This window comes from Myotis daubentonii, chromosome 2 (genome assembly GCF_963259705.1).
Source record: "Myotis daubentonii chromosome 2, mMyoDau2.1, whole genome shotgun sequence".
NCBI lineage: Eukaryota > Metazoa > Chordata > Mammalia > Chiroptera > Vespertilionidae > Myotis > Myotis daubentonii.
Window position 1 is genome coordinate 32276513 of NC_081841.1, and position 19953 is coordinate 32296465.

Below are 19953 nucleotides of genomic sequence, written 5' to 3' on the forward strand. Positions count from 1 at the left end.
TATGGAAAGTACCTCCAACACTGCACAAAAAGAGAGATTTTCATCTGTACCTACCGTAAGTGCATACAGAAGACCTAAGCCCACCATACCAGAATTGGAAGACATGCTAATGCATGCAATAGATGCAGTGAGGACAATGCAAGCTCCCAAATAATCCTAAAAAGAAGAAAGATAAAAATGTTAAAATATTTTTCCAAGTTCTTAAACCAAAGGTCTCAATCAATTTAGGTGATCACCAAGAGAATATGTATCACTCTGATGTGTCATGTTAAGAGGAAGGCTACTTAAGTTACAAAAGAATTGCAACTCACAATATTTGGGCTGAAATGGGAATGAGTCAATGTTTTCATTATATGCATGCAGATATGGGTCAGAGAAGTTAAATAGCTTCCCAGAAGTTAAGCTGCTATTTTTACCACTATGATCTCCAGCAATAGTAATAATGCTAAGTACATTATAAAGGTTCAGTAATTCTTTATAGAATAGATGCCCAAAGAAATTCGTCCCTTCATAAATCTTTCACTGAATTTTTATATGAGCCAAATATCTTCTAAATAGACTTCTGAATGTTTAAAGACTCTCATATAAATTATTTAATTCTCCACCAATCCCTTTTCCAGACTTTAGTAGTTGAACATGTAAAAACATTAATATGGTGGGAAGTTAAATACAAAGTGTTATGATATTTCAATCCCCCATTTTGAACTGTAATACGATTGTCTCCTAAAATGCTTTGCTGTGCATAAGTTTTAGGGGTTTTTTGCTTTCTTAAAGTGAAAAGCACTTTTACTTTAAGCCATGAACTACATCATTTAGTTCAAAATTATCCTTAATTTTTTACTCTTTCAATTGTGGAGGAAAAAATCATGAAACTCTGTGTTCCTTGTTATAAAGAATAGATATGAATAGGACTAAAATAGAACAAGGCCACATTTGAGATACTAAACAACAAAATAATTATTGACTCCAGGCCTAATATAAATATAAAGGAGATGAAAAACATTATGCACTCAATCTCTTTCTCTATCCCTGTTAAATTTAGTTTACTATGGAATGTTTATATCCTGGATTTTTCCATTATATAGAACTAAATCATAGATTCACTTAGATAATCATTTTAACTATTTCCCACTGAATTAAAATGGTACTTCTGAAAACAGGTAGGTAGCCTTATCCTGGCAATAGATTCAGCAAGAGAAGTGAAAATAGATGAAGGAAGGAAAAGGAAAAGGCTGATCAATAGATTAGTCAATGGATACTGTCTGGCCTCTTCCACATGGCTAAGGTTTTCAAAACTACTTGTAAAGGTTTCAATATGATAATCAGACATTATTGTTCTAATTATTAGTCCAGTAAATAAAATATGCCCAAATGTACATATAAAGATAATGTGTAGAGATGTTTTTGACACTTTAACAATAGGCATAGCTTTTTGAAATACATGCATTTATAGCAGTTTTTTTCAGAGGAAAGACCAAGATATGAGAGATTAAAAGCTAATAAGTCTGCAGCTTAGTGTCTATAACAAAATTATTTTATTTATCAAAAAATATTCCTTATCTTTTTTTTTCAGAACGTGCTATTCGTGTTGTATTTTAGTTATACCGATTAGATACTTTCCTGCCCATTTCTAGATTATTATCACTGCCCAAACATTTTCATTTATGGAGATTTTTATAGGCACTTGATTAGAATTTTACCTTGATCAGCATAAGAAAGGAAGCTTCTTTGTATACAATATTTACCCAAAAATTTCAGAGCAAAATCACTAAATTTAGATCACCTCTCTTCAAATAGCACAGGAGTATAAAAGTGTGAAATTGATAGACAATGCAAGAACTTATGTTAGCTTTCTATTTTCTACTTCTTTACCATTAAACTTATCAAGTTTAACGAATTACCAAGTGACCCTATCATTATACCTCCTCTTCTCTCTTCAAAAATATGTCAACAGTAAAATGGCTTAAAGGCAATAAATTGGAAAACGGTAAGCAGATGGTCTGAATAACTCACATATAGGAGAGCAAACACTTAGGAATCACTAGCAGCATTTATTCTACTGCTAAGGCCTTACTCATCCTAACCAATCAATTCAACGAAAAACACAGTTGTGGTCAAAACAGTACAATGGAATGAAAAATTCAATTTAGGAAACAGAAGTTACTACCTATGTGAATTACCTACTGTCAATGAGGGCCAAATCACAGAACATTTTATCTGTGTAGTGATAAATCACAACTTCCATTGAGTTTGTGAATTTGACACTCTCCTCCAGAAGGGAAGACTGATTCCCATGTCAAAAGTGAGGCCTCTTGCCCAACTGGCATGGCTCAGTGGTTGAGCATTGACCTATGAATCAGGAGAGGAGGTCCCGTGCTCGGCATGCCTGGGGTGCAGGCTCAATCCCCAGTGGGGGACGTGCAGGAGGTAGCCAGTCAATGATTCTCTCTCATCATTGATGTTTCTATCTCTTTCCCTTTCCCTTCTTCTTTTTGAAATCAATAAAAACACATTTTTTAAAAAGGGAGGCCTCTTGTCAGATTTCTAGTCATTCCATAACATCTACCTACATATAGATTATAGTAAAAATTTTAATTTTCTATAAAACAGACTTGTAAATAATTAATAGCCACATAATAGCTTTCCTTCATGTGGAAGTCTATGATACCATTGAGAGGGAGAATATATTAGGGTCTCCCAATTACAAGATAAGGGCACACCTGTGTATCATGGAGTTAGGAAAACATGAAGAGGCTCTGTGCTGTTTCACACAATATACTCTTGTGCAAGCTCACTCTGAAGACTATTTTCACTTTAGCCTGTTGATTCTGAAGGCTTTTTTTTGGCTTCCTGATATGAATTTTCTTTTATCCTAACGCCACACAGCAAGACAAAGCCTTGGAAAGACAGCCTTTAGATAGAGTTACACAATTTTTGCAAATGGAAACACCGATGCCAAAGAACTGGAACTGTTTAGTGCAGAGGGATGAAGAGAAAACGCTGTGCTGAACCAAAGAACGTAAGCGGCATTCAAAGGTTAGGACGTAGTGACACACTCCACACAACTGCGGCCCACTTCCCTTGGCACCCAGAGGAAAAACACTCCCTTCTGTTGCCAAAGCAACCTGGGTGGTCACAGTCTAGCTACTTTCTCTCCCGCCAAATTATTTTATTCTTTCTGACTCTTGTCCGTTATTGATTTGAGTGTGTTTTGACCTTTTCTTTTCTTTTTCCAATTCAAAAGGAATAAATCTTCAATAGGGAAAACTATTTACTCAGAGAAAGGGAGTAACGTGTGATCATCTTAACTCTTACTTAAGACCAGGAAAGAAGTGAAAGCCATGTGTTAAAAGATGAATAAATAAGTTAGATTGTAATAAAAAATTATATGGGTCTCAGGGGTCTTCCCAAATTCAACAAAAGGTGTTTTTCCTCTGCTTTCCCCCCTTCCTTCTCCTTGAGATGTTCTGTCCATCGAATTCAAGTGGCATCGCTTTGGAAAGTTAGGATTGGGAGTGAAGGGAAGCCAACAAGAAAATTAGCCACAGAAGCTTAACAAGTTTTCTCCATCAAGGTGATGGGTGCATGAATTAGAGTTAGTGCAAGCCCCACAACTATGTCGGGAAATCCTGCTTGCCTCTTCTCATTCATGCCCAATGTCTCAACCGTTTTTGTATCATTTTAGTTGTGTTTCTGCTCTGGAAACTCCCAGAATCTTTGCTGTAAGCAGACATTTTTGTTAATTTACTGAGTAATATGGCAAAAGGGTTGGTGTTAATTCTGTGGAGAAGAGCAATGCAGACTCATTGGGCCATATAAAAGTTTTCATTACTTATTCTTGACAATGACTTACAAGGCAGCATGTGCACAGCTGTGGGGTTCAGAGGGCAGTTCACGCCTTGGTCTCTAAGGTCCTGTACCCCCAAATCCATATTTCTGACACAAGATTCATTTATTTCAAACTGAAATGGTGCCTCCAATTATATGGACATGTCCACAGGAGCACAGCGGTCATGAGGTTACTTATATGTAAACAATTGGGAGGCATGTCATCTCCTAATGGGAGTCATCCACTTAATTTATTCAGCCCTCCTACTGTGGCACATGTTCTTGGATTGTAGCGTTTATATTCAAGCAAACATTTTAATAGTCAGTCTAATATTCCAGCTATTCTAGTTCTAATGAAAACTCTCAATGTACCCAGAAGCACAGGAAAAGAGTGAACCTGACAGGTTTTAAGTTGTAAACCTGGAATTGTCTGGAGGTGTGCGGCACGCACACACACATACCCACACAAACTTATTGGCACATAAATACAATCGATAAAGAAGACAAATGATACACAAGGGACTTTGGACTCTGTCAGCTGATATGCCTGGAACTTTGCAATAAATCAACAACTTTCTTGCCAAAATTTACCTTTACTCATTAGAAATAGAAGCAATTTTTTTGGTATTGGTGTAAAGGAGAGTTCTGGTAATGAGACTAGACAGCAAATCTTGAAAATATTGTAATACACAGAAAAAAAGAAAAGACACAAGAACAAAGGTATCATCAGGCAAAAGAATAAATGGAAGATTGTGCACATCCTATTGAACTATCAGCATTTCCTTCAGGTTTCTACAAGTAGAGCTAGAATTCCTTTATATTCAGGTAGGTCAGACTGCCTTTTCCTGTGGGGGTTAAAATAGTGGGTTGTGATTCAAACTAAACTAACTCATTCGGAATCTGGCTGCTGTTCCTTTCTATTTTCTTCTGACTTCCCTTTCTTGGCAGTCTAAAGGCTCTAATATCTTGTATTCTGGCTATGAGAGCCGAACATATGGTTTGCTTGAAGATTCTTGTTAAACACTTGTCCATTAACCTGACAGTAGGAAGTGCTAAAGAGCAGAAACAGCAGTCAAATCAGACCCTCACCTCAAGTCCAAAGCAAATATACTTGCCCCCTAAAAAAAATATTTGATCAAGTTTAGGAAAACCACATACAAAGGTAACTATCAACATTTTTCCTTATGAATTTGGGGTCTTCTTTCATTAAGCTATTTCATCGTTAATTCTGTTGTTCAGATATGAGTTATGTTCCTTAAGAGAAAACAGATTTAAGTAAACAAATACAGAGGTTTTAAATAAAGATTTAGGATCTGGCCCAGATCTAGAAATAATGTTTTGGTTTTGTTATATATTCTAACCAACATGTTATCTGTCTTGATGAAGACATTTTGCCCTGCCCCCACAGCTACCTGGAAGGAATTTCTTATCACCAACTAATGCTTCTATCTAAAAAGTGTGAAATATAATTGTGTTATGTTCTGAATAGTTTCTATATAATAACTAATATACTGGCAAAGCATTTCTGTAAGTTAGTAAGAAATCATGACAGCCCTAGCCGGTTTGGCTCAGTGGATGGAGCGTTGGCCTGCGGACTGAGGGGTCCCGGGTTCGATTCCGGTCAAGGGCGTGTACCTTGGTTGCGGGCACATCCCCAGTGGGGGGTGTGCAGGAGGCAGCTGATTGATGTTTCTCTCTCATCGATGTTTCTAACTCTCTATCCCTCTCCCTTCCTTTCTGTAAAAAATCAATAAAATATATTTTAAAAAAAAAAGAAATCATGACAGCTACATCTTATGGTGGTAGTGGGTAGAAGAATAGGAGAGGTCCTAGATTCCATATCAATCTATACCCATCCATCAACAACTCAGATTTTAACTTGGGTTCCTTCATTTCAACCTTATCAAATTCCCTTTACCGTCTGCCCTCTCTGGTCTGTTGAGTTTTGAAAGAAAGCGTGCATATTATAGGGATGCTTAATCAGCCGAAGTGAGATTCTTACGATAGCACAGATAAACCTCCTTTTCCTTTTTACAAACTAACATATAATTGTTATTTTTAAAAGACTACAGACAACTCATCATTACCACTAAAGTAGCTCATCTGTACTGCAGATACACAGACTAGTCTGCAAACTAAGGCTGACCCTTGAACATCACAGGGCTTAGGGGCACCAACTCTCCACACGGTAGAAAAACTGCATATAACTTTTGACTGCCCAAAAACTTTACTACTAGTAGCCTACTGTTGACTGGAGGAAGCCTTGCTGATAACATAGTCAAGTAACACATATTTTGTATATGCATTATATACTATCTACACTAATAAAAGAGAAACATGGTAATTAGTGTCACTCCGCTACCCTTTCCATTGGCTAATCCCCCTGTCACTCACAGAGTAGGGCTGATATATGCAAATTAACTGGCAGCCAAGATGGCGGTCGACAGCCAGGCAGCTGATGCGAACAGGGAGGCTTGCTTGCTTCAGTGATGGAGAACTCCAATGTTCCCCGCCTGACTAGCCGGCCTCTCAGCTGCAACTCTCAGCAACTATGTTGCGAATAAAGAAGCTAAAAAAAAACCAGAAACCTGCTTTACTCAGCGGAGTTTCAGCCAGCTGGACCGCAACATTGTATCAAATACAGACAGTAAACAAAGGCCAGAAACCTGTTTTCAGCAGCGGAGGCCTCAGAGCTAAAGCTGGCCCAGAATAGAAAAAAAAAAAAAAAAGAAAAAAAAAAAAAGAAAAAACGGAGCAGTTGAGAGCTTCAGTCCCAGCCTGAAAACAGCCCTCAGCCCCTCAGCCAGACTGGCCAGGCACCCCAGTGGGGACCCCCACCCTGATCCAGGACACCCTTCAGGGCAAACCATCCAGCCCCACCCATGCACCAGGCCTCTATTCTATATAGTAAAAGGGTAATATGCCTCCCAGCACCGGGATCAGCGGAGCCGCGAGGCCTCCCGGCACTGGGATCAGTGTGACAGGGGGCAGCGCCCAAACCCCCTGATCGCCCTGCAGCTCTGTGTGTGACAGGGGGCGGGGCCCCAACCCCCCCACCCCCCACGGGCCCTGCTCTGTGTGTGATGGGGTAGAGTCATAACCTCCCCATCTGCCCTGCCCTGAGTGTGACAGTGGCGGCGCCCCAACCCCCTGATCGGCCCTGCTCTGTGGGTGATAGAGGGCGGCGCCCCAACCCCCTGATCTGCCCTGCTCTGTGTGTGACAGGGGGCGGTGCCCCAACTCCCCTATTGGCCCTACTCTGTGAGTGACAGGGGGGAGCTCCTCAACCCCCTGATTGACCCTGCTCTGTGCATGACAGGGTATGGAGCCCCAACCCCCCTGATGGGCCCTGCTCTGTGCGTGACAGGGGCTGGCGCCGCAACCTCCCCATCGACCCTGCCTTGAGTGTGACGGGGCGGTGCCCCAACTCCCCAATCGGCCCTAGCCTGAGCATGACTGAGGGTGGCATCGCAACCTCCCAATCTGCCCTACTCTGTGCATGACAGGGGAAGGCGCCCCAACTCCCCAATCAGCTCTGCTCTGAGCCCAACCAGGGGCTGCACCTAGGGATTGGGCCTGCCCTCTGCCACCCGGGAGCAGGCCTAAGCCAGCAGGTCGTTATCTCCTGAGGGGTCCCAGACTGCGAGAGGGCACAGGCCGGTCTGAGGGATGCCCCCTTCCCCTGAGTGCACAAATTTTTGTGCACCGGGCCTCTAGTACTCTTATAATAAAGTAACTTAAAGAAAAGAAAATGCAATTAAGAAAATCATACGGAAGAGAAAACACACTTACAGCACTTATTTTTAAAAATTCGCACATAGTGGATCCATGCAGTTCAAGTGCGTGTTGTTCAAGAATCAAATGTACATTCTCTTCCCTTCTTTTTTTGTCATTTCCCCCCTTTATTTCTTAATTCAATCTTTATTGTTGAAAGTATTACATATGTTCCCTTCTCCCCCCATTTGATCCTCTTTTCCCTTCTAAAACTTGTGTCTCTTCTATTTCCTACTCCATAGTCCAGCTGGCTGGCCTATGAATCACGCACCAGAGCAGGTACTGTTTCTGTTCATTTATTCATCCATCCATCCATTCATCTAAAAGACTTTTGTTGACTGCACTTGGTAGTCACTGAACTATGGGTTTTATTGAAATAATCCTAATATCCCCATGAAGAACTTACTCCTATTTTATAGATGAGGAACTGGGACTCAAATAAATGGATTAACTTGCCAGATCAAGTCTGTAAATGCCAGTGTTTGTGCCTGTTCTCCTACTTCATACAACACAAGGAGGCAAGAGAGGATTAATTGCAGTTTTTTACATTTTGTGCTAACATGATCCTCTACAGACTTAAAACATAAAAAGTCGCCATCTCTTCCAGGCCTGTCAAGCTGAATGAAGGAAATGAGTACATTTGTTCACTTGTCAAATTTGCTCTTTTGGAAAAAAATTGTAGTTATACAAACATTTGCCACTCCATTAACTTATGTAATCTAGAGACTAATGAACACAGAATGAGTTTTTGCTTTTGGGGCTATTTGTCTTGCCATTAGCTAAAAAATTATGACACATTTTCTTTGCAACATAAACAAACCTGAGTTATTTTTAAAATCCAGAAAATGTGAAGTTAGTGCTGAATCTCAGTGGCAGACTAATTTTTACAACTGTCTCCCTCTTTGCATCAGGCCTCTTCTCTGTTTGGTTTCCATTTCGAAATCATGAAATGAACGTACCGTTCTGACCTCTAGCCATCTGTTGGCAGCTGAGAGAAATAAGTAGGCAATGTTGTTTGTGTCTGTCAGTTCCAGCATACGTTGCTTAAATCTGGTTTCATGCCTGCAGAAAACAAAAATATTATAATGGTAGCCACACATCAGGAGAAATAATAAAAAACAGAAAAACCAGTCACACTTACTACTACACTATTTACTCAACAGAGTGACAAACCAATGGGATGAAATGACTAGTAAATGACTCCTACTTCAAAATCAAGGCCAGCTGCTACTGCTCTGGGGTATTCTCAGTAGAGATGGTGTGGTCAAGTGTTTCCTTCATTTCTCAGACCTTTGCTATGAAAAGGAATCTTTCTGATTACAAAGTGCTATTAATAATCATTTCATAAATTTCCACATCATTATTGTAGCCAAGGTATAACCAACGTTGCAAGGGTGTTACACAAATTAGAATAAGTTGTACAAAAATGCAAAATACTCTAGCTATTTTTATTGCATTTATTTCATATATATATATATGTAATTTATTTCAGAGAAGGAGAGGGAGAGAGAGATATCTCTATCATTGATCAGCTTCCTCCTGCAAGTCCCCTACTGGGGATCAAGCCCACAATCCAGGCATGTGCCCTGACCCTGTGCCCTGGCCTCCTGGCTCATAGGTTGATGCTCAACCACTAAGCCACACCAGCTGGGCTGTTTTACTATTCCAAATGGCACAGTTAGAATTGGGTGGGAGGTGCTGGATGAGAACCAGACAAGATGGAAATCTATGCACTGGTAGAAGTAGATATATATTACCTTAATTTCTCTTTTTGCCTGGTGTTTCTGGGAACCAAAAAATGAAAGTGGAATGACATGAAAAAGAAATAGGGTCTTTGGATATGGATGATGTTCTTAGAAGAATTATATGATTTAAATAAGATATCTTATGCCTCAAACTTCTAAACTATTTGTAAGGATGGTCATTGTGTGGAAGGAACCCTTACCCTGTGGTGCTTATAGGGTTCTATGACACATACAATTTAGATATTAATCCCTGACCAAATTAAGGTCATTCTTGGTGAACAGCATAATCAGACCAAATTATGTACAACTTGTGTTATTAAGGAAAATAAAAATCTTATCCATTTGAACATATGAGCTACTCTCACAGCAGCTCAGGCTACATGGTAAGAAATCTTTTCTAAATCACAAAAATAGTTTCTTTTCATTTTTAAATTATTTCCCCTGAATAACAGAAACAACGGAAAGCTGGATAATATAATCAAAATAACTGATTTGAAGGCTGGAGAAAATGCCAAAGCAGAATGTGGTTTATTCACTCTCTGGGTCCATGGCTGATCTTACATAGGTCTCCTGTCTACACATTGTGTTTGCAAGGAATGGCCAAATTTTATCTGACAGCCCGGCAGTGATTTCTGATTGATAAAAGACTGCCTGCATCAAGTCCCCCCCCAAACGTTCAGATCAATTTGTAAAACTTTATAATAAACCATCACTCTGTCAAAGAATGAAGAAGTCTGGGTGGGGTGTTCACTTGGCCTGTGAAACCATCCATACAGGCCAATATAAAGCAGATACTTGATATCTGTCCAACTGACCTGATCACTCCAATATGCCAAACCAGATAAATCAGATAATTGAGTCAGACAGTAACATCTGATCTAAAATAATCAAAGGATTCTGCAATCAGAGCCAAATAATTACCTCACTTTAAGTTATGTAGCCTTGACCCAAATGCCAGGCACAGAGGACCTGTGCTGAACAGCAATACACTGGGACAGGACCAAGCTGTACTGGGAACACACCTACCCTCGTGATGACCCTTTTAGAGATGAGTAGAGTGAATACGTAAAAGACAGGATGGTTCATAGGATCATAGAATTTACTGAGATAGTGAATATGAACTGTAAAGAGATCTACCCACAGAAAGGCCATTCTTTCTATACTTGCAATGGTAGGCAGATTTCCACCCATTTATTCAGAAACATTTAGCAAGCACCAACAGATTAGAATATACATATGAACAAGACATGACTTCGGCCCTTGGGGAATCCACTGTTTGTGGAGGAGGTAAGTAAGGCATTCACAAGTAAGGACGGTGCAACGCAGAAGCTAGTGATAAGGGTCCTGCGTACAAAATGCTACATGAACATAAAAGAAGACGATGCTTGACACTGTCCAGAGAATGGGGCACCAGGGAATGGGGTGGCGGGTGGGAGAGAAGAATTAAGCAAGGTTTCACCGAGGACTGCAAGGATGGTTTGAGTGAGGTTTTAAGGGATGAGCTGAATTTTTCAGGTGAACAAGGGAGGAAAAAGCATTGGAAGTAGAGGGGACAACAAGGTCAAAAGCAAAGAAATAAAAAAGCCCTCAGAGTTCTCAGGGGCTCGAGGCAGGGTGCTGTCCGTAGAGCACTGTGGTGACAGAGAGATTAGAAGTGGGACCAGTTGGACCAACGCCAGTGGACTACATTTGCGATGAACATCAAACACTTCATTCTGACAGTGTTTTGTCTGGGGCTCTTCTCTTCCTTTAGTGCGGGGACATTGTTTCAGATACACTCTTAAAGAGTTTGTAAATGGACTTGGCAACAGCCTGAAGCAGCAGTGAGAGGGGAGGGGTGGAAATGCAGTGAACATTCTTTCTGTGTGTTTCTATTTGGCAAGAAACCCTCTGTTTTCCTAATGGAAACTTTGACACACTCAGTCTGTATCTTTTCATCCACATCCAGCTCATCTTCTGAACATTCTTAGACCTTTATTCTGTCAGACAAAAATAATAGGAAAGGTCACTGAAATCTCAGTCTAATTTAACTGTGATACGTTCGTGGTGAAACTTCTTGAGGGAGTTGACTGCTGCATGTGAGTACACCACGAACTCTGAACGCAGGGGAGGCAAAGCAGTCTAATCAGTAAAGGCTAACTTTCCAAAGGAGCTGAAGGCTCTGGGGACTCTGGGGAGCTTGAAAAAAAGGAAGAAATGGATGGACAAGAATGTGTTTGACTCTCCGCCACAAGTACCAAACACCAAGATCCTACAAATGTGTTCATGCTAACAGGACCATCCCCACATTTTTAAAACTCCCTTTGGTTTAACAGTGCTGATATCTGTGGTATTCCGTATTTACTTTTAAAATGAACACCGCACGTTCCGAATCTGGACGAACAGGACGCCAGGTACTTTTACACAGAAGTTAGGTCGTTCTTTGTTTTTGCCAGTCATAACTTCAGCCTTGAAGGTTAACAGGTACTATGTTTTGTTCTTCTAACAGCTACCTGGGATTTTCCTCATGTAGAATTAGGAATAGTCATGCTAAATTCTGCTTGCGTATCTAGTGAAGAAGGTATATGAAAAATCTAAGCCTTGCCTCTTGGTCAAGTTTTTCTTTCATGCTAAACTTTTAAGATGCTTTACCTGATTCTAGTTCTCATCCCTCTCAGACAATAACCCCACCTTGTTCTTCAGGGAGAAAATAGAGGCTGTTATATGTTGAACTCATCAACTTCTTGCTGATCCACCTAGCATCTTGCCTGAATCCAGTCACTGCTTGCGCCCGCCTACCATGTGATCAGACAAATTTTCTTTGTGATATTTATCTGTGGTGGAAATGAAAGGCTACCTCTTTGTAGTCTTTATATCTCCACAGTAAGAGCAGTACCTTGCATGTATTCAATACTCAAAAATAAATGAACTCAAAAGGACTTATTAGGTGAAAAATGTAATCTTTAATATGGTGTACTTATGAGCACCATTGGTCAATGCTGGCTACTATTAGTACATACATTTTGTCTTAATATAGACATTCAACATCAATAAATAGTTTTGCCATCTCCAATAAAAGTCATTGCACACTCTGATGGGAAAAATATACTGAAAAACAACTGCAAAAATATGAATGCTTAATGATGAAACCTATTTACCGTATGTGGAAATTCTGTGGTACATGTTGTGGATGACTGTATGTTTATATTCCACTTTTGGACTAATATATATGTATTTCTTAGGTTAGAAAAATCTCTGATTGAAATCAATACACATTTTCATTTAAGGTCGCAGAAAGATATAATACTTTTAGATGTCAATTTTCTAGATTAAATGATGCCACCACCCTCTTTTACGACTTACTTGAACAGTAAAAACAGGGACAAGTTTTTTTTGAGTGTTAAGTAAACACTCTTGATCAAAAGCTTGGATTATTACTCTGTTTACCAACATTAAAAGAAACTGATTAAGCCCAGCCGATCGATGATTCTCTCTAATCATTAATATTCCTATCTTTCTCTCTCTCTCCCTTCTGCTCTCTAAAATTAATAAAAACATATTTCTAAAAAGAAATTAAGTCCTAAATAACTTTGATATTATATTTCTTTTATTATTACTAACTAATACACTTATTTTAACATTTTTGTTGGGTGCTTCTTTACTAACCACTGGTTAATGCTTTACATGCATTATATCAGTTAGTTTAATGATCCTAAGAAACTAGCCTGGTCTAAATCACACAGCCAGTATCTCTCCAATGTGGTGCTTTATTCTTTCTTTATTCTTGTTAAATTTCAGATGCTTAAACTAACTCTGATCATTTATTGCTTCATTTTCTTCTAGTATAAGACAAGCATCATGCACACAGTGGATATCCAAAAAATGGTAGCAAGCATTAGTTATTTGTAGATAAATATTTGTGATGATGTGGTCTTTTTTTTATCTGTGAGACTTAAAATCAATTAACAAAATGAAAACACTCACCTAAATGCCCGAATGGTGGTGAGTCCTTCAGCTGTTTCTGAGAAGTGGCAAAGCAGAGGAAGCTGGGTACTATCATCAAGTTCCTGGAGGTCCCTAGAACAGAGAGAAGTGCAAACATAAACTTCACATGTCTTCAGGGTCAAAGACCACCATACCGTGTTCATTTTAAATTAAGGTTCTTATCTGTCATTGTAACTATTTTCCTCTAGCACCTAATTAACAAAAATTTCAGCAGCTTACAGTCTAAAGAGGAAGAGAAAGATGGGTATATAATGAATATGGGTCCAAGCTCAATGTAATGTGTTGTACAAAAGTATCAGCTTTGTATAACAGCTAAAGTAAACTCCTATGGGAACACAGAGGAATGAGCAATTAATCTATACATAGGAGATGGGTAATTTTTTTAGAAGGTTGAATTTAGGCCAAACCTCAAGCATAAGGAGGGTTTTTAACCAAACAGACAAGAGAAGAAAAGAGCAAGCACAGAAGACTAAAGAACCTGGCAAGTTCAATCTGGCTGGTGCCCAGAATCCTTTGGGGGTATTGTAGTGGGAAAAGGCTGTATAAAAAAATGGGTGAGACTAGAGTATAGGGGAGCCTGGGAAGGCTGGAAAAATCACTGATGACTAGAAATAAAGTGATCAGAGCTGTACTTAAGCAACAGAAGTTGGGAGACAAGTAAAGGATGAGAGACAATGAGTGAGTTAGGTAGTCTATATAAGAGATGTTTTTAAAGTTCTAAATTAGTGTAATGCTGGTTAGGTTTAAAATAGGGGAGCCCTATAAGTCAATCTACTAGTCTATATACTGAGTGGCCAGATTATTAGGACCACCCCATCAGTACAATGAAGTGAATTAGTTATGCAAATAATAACAATAATAAAATCTTGAGAGTATTTGCTTAGGAAGTTTTCAATATTCAGTATTTTTGGAAGTGTCAATGAAGTACTGATGGGGTAGTCATAATAATCTGGCCACTCAGTATATGTATGTATGTATGTATACACACACACACACACACACACACACACACACACACACTCTAGAGGCCTGGTGCATGAATTCATGCACCAGTGGGGGTCCCTCGGTCTGGCCTGTGGGATGGGACTAGAACCGGCTCTCCGACATCCCCCAAGGGGTCCTGGATTGCGAGAGGGTGCAGGCCTGGCCGAGGGACCCCACCAGTGCACAATCGGGGCCAGGGAGGACAAGGGAGGTAGGCCAGCTGGAGAGGGACCGTGGGAGGGCTCCAGGGCATGTCTGGCCCATCTTGTTCAGTCCCGATTGGCCAGACCCCAGCAGCAAGCTAACTTACCAGTCAGAGCATCTGCCCCTTGGTGGTCAGTGCATGTCATAGCAACTGGTCGACCAGTCAACTGTCCATCCCCTGGTGGTCAGTGCATGTCATAGAGAAAAACCGAGTGACCTTAGCATATCATTAGCATATTATGCTTTGATTGGTTGAATGGCCGACCAGATGACCCAGATGACCGGACACTCAGCAAATTAGGTTTTATATATATATATATATATATATATATATATATATATATATATATGGCATTCAATGAATGCTTGGTGGACAAATGACTGAATTAGACCCTTTTCATAATGATGAACAATCATGACAACTTTTCTTTAAACCACATAAGCTAGCATATCTACAAGATAAGCTGAGTTATACCACATGTTTCAAAACATTCCTGTCTTTTCTTTTCAGTCTTTTTTTTCTGCACTTCTCTAGGTCTTTGGGGTGGAGAGAAGTAGAGTAGAAGCATTGACATTCACCTGCCAGAGTCAACTGAACTGATTACACTATTACACAATCTTTGACAATCAATGCACGCCATTCCGGGGTCTCTGTTTAGTCCCACAAACAAATGCAAAGTCTTTTTTGAGTTTCTAAAATGGATTTGCTCACTTTAGAAAGTGCAGATGAGGGGAAAGGAAGGAAGAGGGGAGGAGAATGAATAAAAAGGAATGTAAATAATCTGCTATTTTTAAACATAAAACTAAGTGGCTATCTGTAATTTTGACACAAGCAACAGGTGGTCACTACATTGAGGTTAGTAGTGAAGTAAAAAATTAGGAAAGAGGAACTTTTGTTTATAGGACTACATTTTATAAATAAAGGTGAGAGTACAGTTTGGTCTTGTCATCTTGTAGGCAGGAAACACAGAGCTAACTATACATTAGGTCTTTGATTTTAGACATTCAAAATGTTGTAGTATTTCCTGTAGTGCATCCCCCATTTGAATTATCCTTGGTGTTTACAAAATAGTCTGTTATGCTGCCTGAGCTATTCAACATGGGTGAGTCCTACAGAACCTCAGCACCTAGGAGGGTCTTCTTTATCTGTGAGACTTAAAAATCATGTGGTCATATTTGCTATCTTTCAGAGGATTTCAAATAAGAGTGGTTTATAATCCATTATCAGTGTTAATTCTTTAAAAGTGATCATCCTTTCTATATTTTAGTCACTACCAATGCTAACAGATTATTACCACTTATAATGAATAGAATTTGCAATTCAAATGAATGGACTAGGACCATTTGCCTAGACTCTATACTCAATTTGTATTGCTAAGGGGAGAAAAATAAGTATGTGACTAAAGTTAAGTTATGACTGTTTAATTTAGTGGTGAGAAAGCAAGGATAGATTTGGAAACAGCTAGCAGAAATGAAGTAACTAAACGTTTTTGCCCCTCCATCAAAGTGGCATGAAAACAATACCAGGGACAAAAGGAAGGGTGAATTTGATGACTAGCCTCTCCCTTTTGGTCTGAATTTGCTATAAGAAAAGGGGATGAGGTTGGAACTGAAAAAAAAAAAAAACGCTCTAGATTTAATACAGATCTCTAACATTTGAAGAACCCTAATTCATACCCTTCAGGGAGAAACTATATAGTTTTTAAATTAAGAAATGTTGTATGATGTTTTCAGAGGTTCCCAACTACAATCTTGCCTTTTCTTATCTTTCCTGATTTCTTCTTATACATCCCTGCCTCAAGTCCTACAAAATATGTTTAGTATACTGAATGAACTTGTTTTCTTTCCTATTTCAGCACTTAATATGTTGTGTCTTCCCCAAAAAACTGTTTCATAACAGTTTCTTGTCATGCTGATCTCTTCATCGGCCCCATGGCTCACACAATTATTTGCAACACAGTAAATGCTTAATAAATGTTGAAATAATCTGATTATTGCAATGATATAACATTTACTGAACTATTTATAGCAGGGCTTCAAAGTTAAACTGGACATTTCAAAACAACTGGTGCTATATTTCATTTTGCCATTCAATATCTCAGCAAATGACTAATTGCATATTAACAGAATAATTTAAAATCCTTGGTTATCATTTATTTGGCTGGATATTCAAATGCATCTATATATATAAAAGCCTGATATGCAAATTGTCCCCTCAGGAGTTCGACCAGGAGACCAGGAGTTCAATCACTCACTATGATGTGCGCTGACCACCAGGGGGTGGCACAGAACGAAACAAGGCCCCAGCCAGCAACTGGCAGCCAGGGAAGGGAGGCCCTGGCCGGCAGCCAAAAGAAAGGCTCTGGCCAGCAACCAGAAGGCCCCAACAGCCCTGATCGCTGGCCAGGCCTATGGACTTTACCCATGCATGAATTTTGTGCACTGGGCCTCTAGTGTTAAATAATCTAATCTGAAAATTTCCAATCTCTTAAAGTTACAGCATTCAAGATTATCTACTTGTATAGACATCAATCTGTTTTATCTCTTTAATCTTTTTTTTTATTTGTACTATATTGTTTTACAGAACGTATTTTAAGCATTTTTAAATCTTTTACCTTTTTCACCATTTGGGAATATAATAATATTAACTCACTTATTCTTTGGGACTATGTTGGATTTTGTAAGGTTTTTTGGCAATGTCATGTTCAGTAAAAGGATCATGAAATAAAAAATTTGACAGTCTGTGGACTCAAAATTTAATAGATCAATCCAGATGTTAATATATGTCCAGGGCTATGTAAGACTCAGACAACCCATTACAGAAACAATTATAATATATCTCCAATGTCAGGATAGGCTTCATCATGCTAAAAATAGGTTTCATTTCTAAATTCCATACCTTAGCTTGAAAAACACTACAGTAAATCTGGATCACAATACGTCAAATATATAGGCTTTTGAAGATGAATAGAACATTGGTTAACTTACTTAGAGGCCACTCGGAAGTATTTCTGGATGAAATAAAAGGCAACTCCAAGAGGCACAATAGCAGCCAGGAACACCCGGGTAGCATAAGAAATCATGCCAATGGCAGACAGGCAGAGCAGCGTTGAGCGAGTGAGAGATTCCAAAGTTGGAGGGATGTGCTATTATGAAGGTAGGTTGAAAGAAAAATGTTTTAGCTCAAATAGGCATTAGTTATAGTGCAACATATTCATTTTATATTGTGATGTTATTCAGTTAATTATGAAAGTAGCATATAAACATTTTCATTGTAAGCAATTCTTCACTCCAACTCTACTTACTTCCCATAGTTTAGTATATTTACCCATATATCTACCTACTTGTCATTGGTCAGTTATTATCTACCTACTACTTATCTACCTACCTACTTACATATTTATCTTGTGGACTTTATATAAAAAGCACTATGCTATACATCTTATTTGTCCATGTACTTTTTAGTCAGCTGCATGCATCAAGCATTCTTTCTCTAAATTGAGGGTAATTCAGGTGTTCCTAAGGCCATTCTGGAAAATCTGAAGAGGCAAGGGCTGAATTTGGTGGATTCTTTCTCTACCATCCTAAGGGGTCTGTTCTTGGAGTTACGTAAGCTGAGTTTGAGGTCTTTAATTTCAGGACAAACTTCTAGAGGCCTAAGAACCTAAGACTAAACTGATTATCCTGGAATTTTCCTAAACTACCACACCATCTAAAGCTTCTCTCATTCAAGAGCCCATCTAATAAAAGTAAAGGACATCTAAGACAGCCTGGCATTGTATTCTTTACTTCTGGGAGACACTCCACACTAACTCAACTTTTACAAACTCTACTGTGAATAACAATACGACATTGATCAAAATCGTTCCTTTTTATACTAAAGAGTTTAAATGTTAGTTTATCCTCTGCTATTTCTATTTATTTCATGCTGGTTCTCTAAGTATTCCCTTCTATATGCATAAATTGTTTTCAATTAAGGTTTTCCTTAAAGATTTTATTCTAGAAATCATCTAGGTATATAATATTGATATAAATGCAAATAGATTTTCAATTAAGTGTTATAAATCCTCTATTGTTGAGAGGAACTATGGTTTATCTCAAAATGTTACTTAGCTTACACTAAAAAAATTTATTCTTAAACTTGGAACTAACTCAGGCACTCACCTGATCAATGATATTTGTATCAGCTGAAAAGCGATTGAGAATCAGTCCCAGGGGTGTGGTGTCAAAGAACCTAGGTGATAAACAGATTGAAATGTATGACAATACTAAACTATTTGGAACCTGAGCACTGTGAATAGACAGACATCTTGGAGTCATGAAAATGAAAAGGTCCCTATTCATTTGTTCAAGGACTGAAAAAAACCTTTAAGATTTCACATTTCACTTAAATTAAAAATGCATGTATATTTTTATATGATAGTAAAAAATAATTCCTTTTTACCTTATTGGTCCAAGGATTATCTTATTGAGAAGATTGTGGTGAAGATTTTTGGCAGCTGTGAGGCCCATCCATTCTACAGTAAGAGATGTAACAAGGCAGAGGAAAATACCTGCTCCACAGAGTATGCTAAATCTAGCCACATAGTAGGTCTAAGAAGCAACCAACACACAAAAACATATGAAATTATCAACTGAGTTTTTTTTCTTACTAGAACACCAATATCAAAGTCAGACAGTATTGTCAACTTCATTATCTTTCATCAATTTAGACAGTTGAAGGAGTGCAATTTTTGAGACTTGGGGCAAATCCCCACCATAATCCTAAGGCCGAGTTCCCACTTGCTTCTTTCATTCTTTTTCAAAGTTTGCCTAAGGACAGATGAAGTGTCTGTTTTCAGGTTTGAAATATCCTTGGATTTCTATACTGCAGTGTTCATTCTCTCTATCCCTAATCTCAGAAGGAACAGCTAATTCACTGGTATGGGTGGTTAATATCAAATAACATCAGAAAAACAACAGCACAGTCCCATATGTATGTTACACACACATACATACACACACACACACACACACACACACTATCTATATATATAAAAGCCTAAGTGACCGTTACGACCGAACGACCCGTTGACCAGTTGCTATGACACGCACTGACCACCAGGGGCAGACACTCAACACAGGAGCTGCCCCCTAGTGGTCAGTGCACTCCCACAGCCAACCTCCTGAGGCCAGCCAACCTCCCATGGTCCCTCCCTGTATTCCTCCCCTTGGCCAGCAGGCCCCAATTAGCCTAGCCCCAATCAGGACTGGGCAAGAGGGCCCCTATTGGCCCTGATCACTGACTAGGCCTAGGGACCCCACCTGTGCACGAATTCATGCACCAGGTCTCTAGTGTGTATATAATTCCTTTGAATCTAAATCCAAACATCATCTTTAAATGTTTCTTATTATAACTTTAAAAATAAAAGTGATGATAATAGATCCTACTTTG

The 19953-nt window shown here is 39.0% G+C and overlaps 1 protein-coding gene across 7 annotated transcripts in view; it reads right to left on the reverse strand.

The window, feature by feature from the left end:
- The window catches only part of ABCC9 (ATP binding cassette subfamily C member 9), a 115962-nt gene that overhangs the window by 18527 nt on the left and 77482 nt on the right, over window positions 1-19953 (reverse strand). For all 7 annotated transcript variants that reach the window (XM_059682353.1, XM_059682357.1, XM_059682358.1 and 4 more), the window contains 6 exons: window positions 18964-19112; window positions 18684-18753; window positions 17508-17665; window positions 13311-13403; window positions 8562-8664; window positions 55-156 (listed from right to left, as the gene is read on the reverse strand). In XM_059682353.1, the coding sequence (XP_059538336.1) occupies window positions 55-156; window positions 8562-8664; window positions 13311-13403; window positions 17508-17665; window positions 18684-18753; window positions 18964-19112 (675 nt within the window). The remainder of the gene's footprint in view (window positions 1-54; window positions 157-8561; window positions 8665-13310; window positions 13404-17507; window positions 17666-18683; window positions 18754-18963; window positions 19113-19953) is intronic.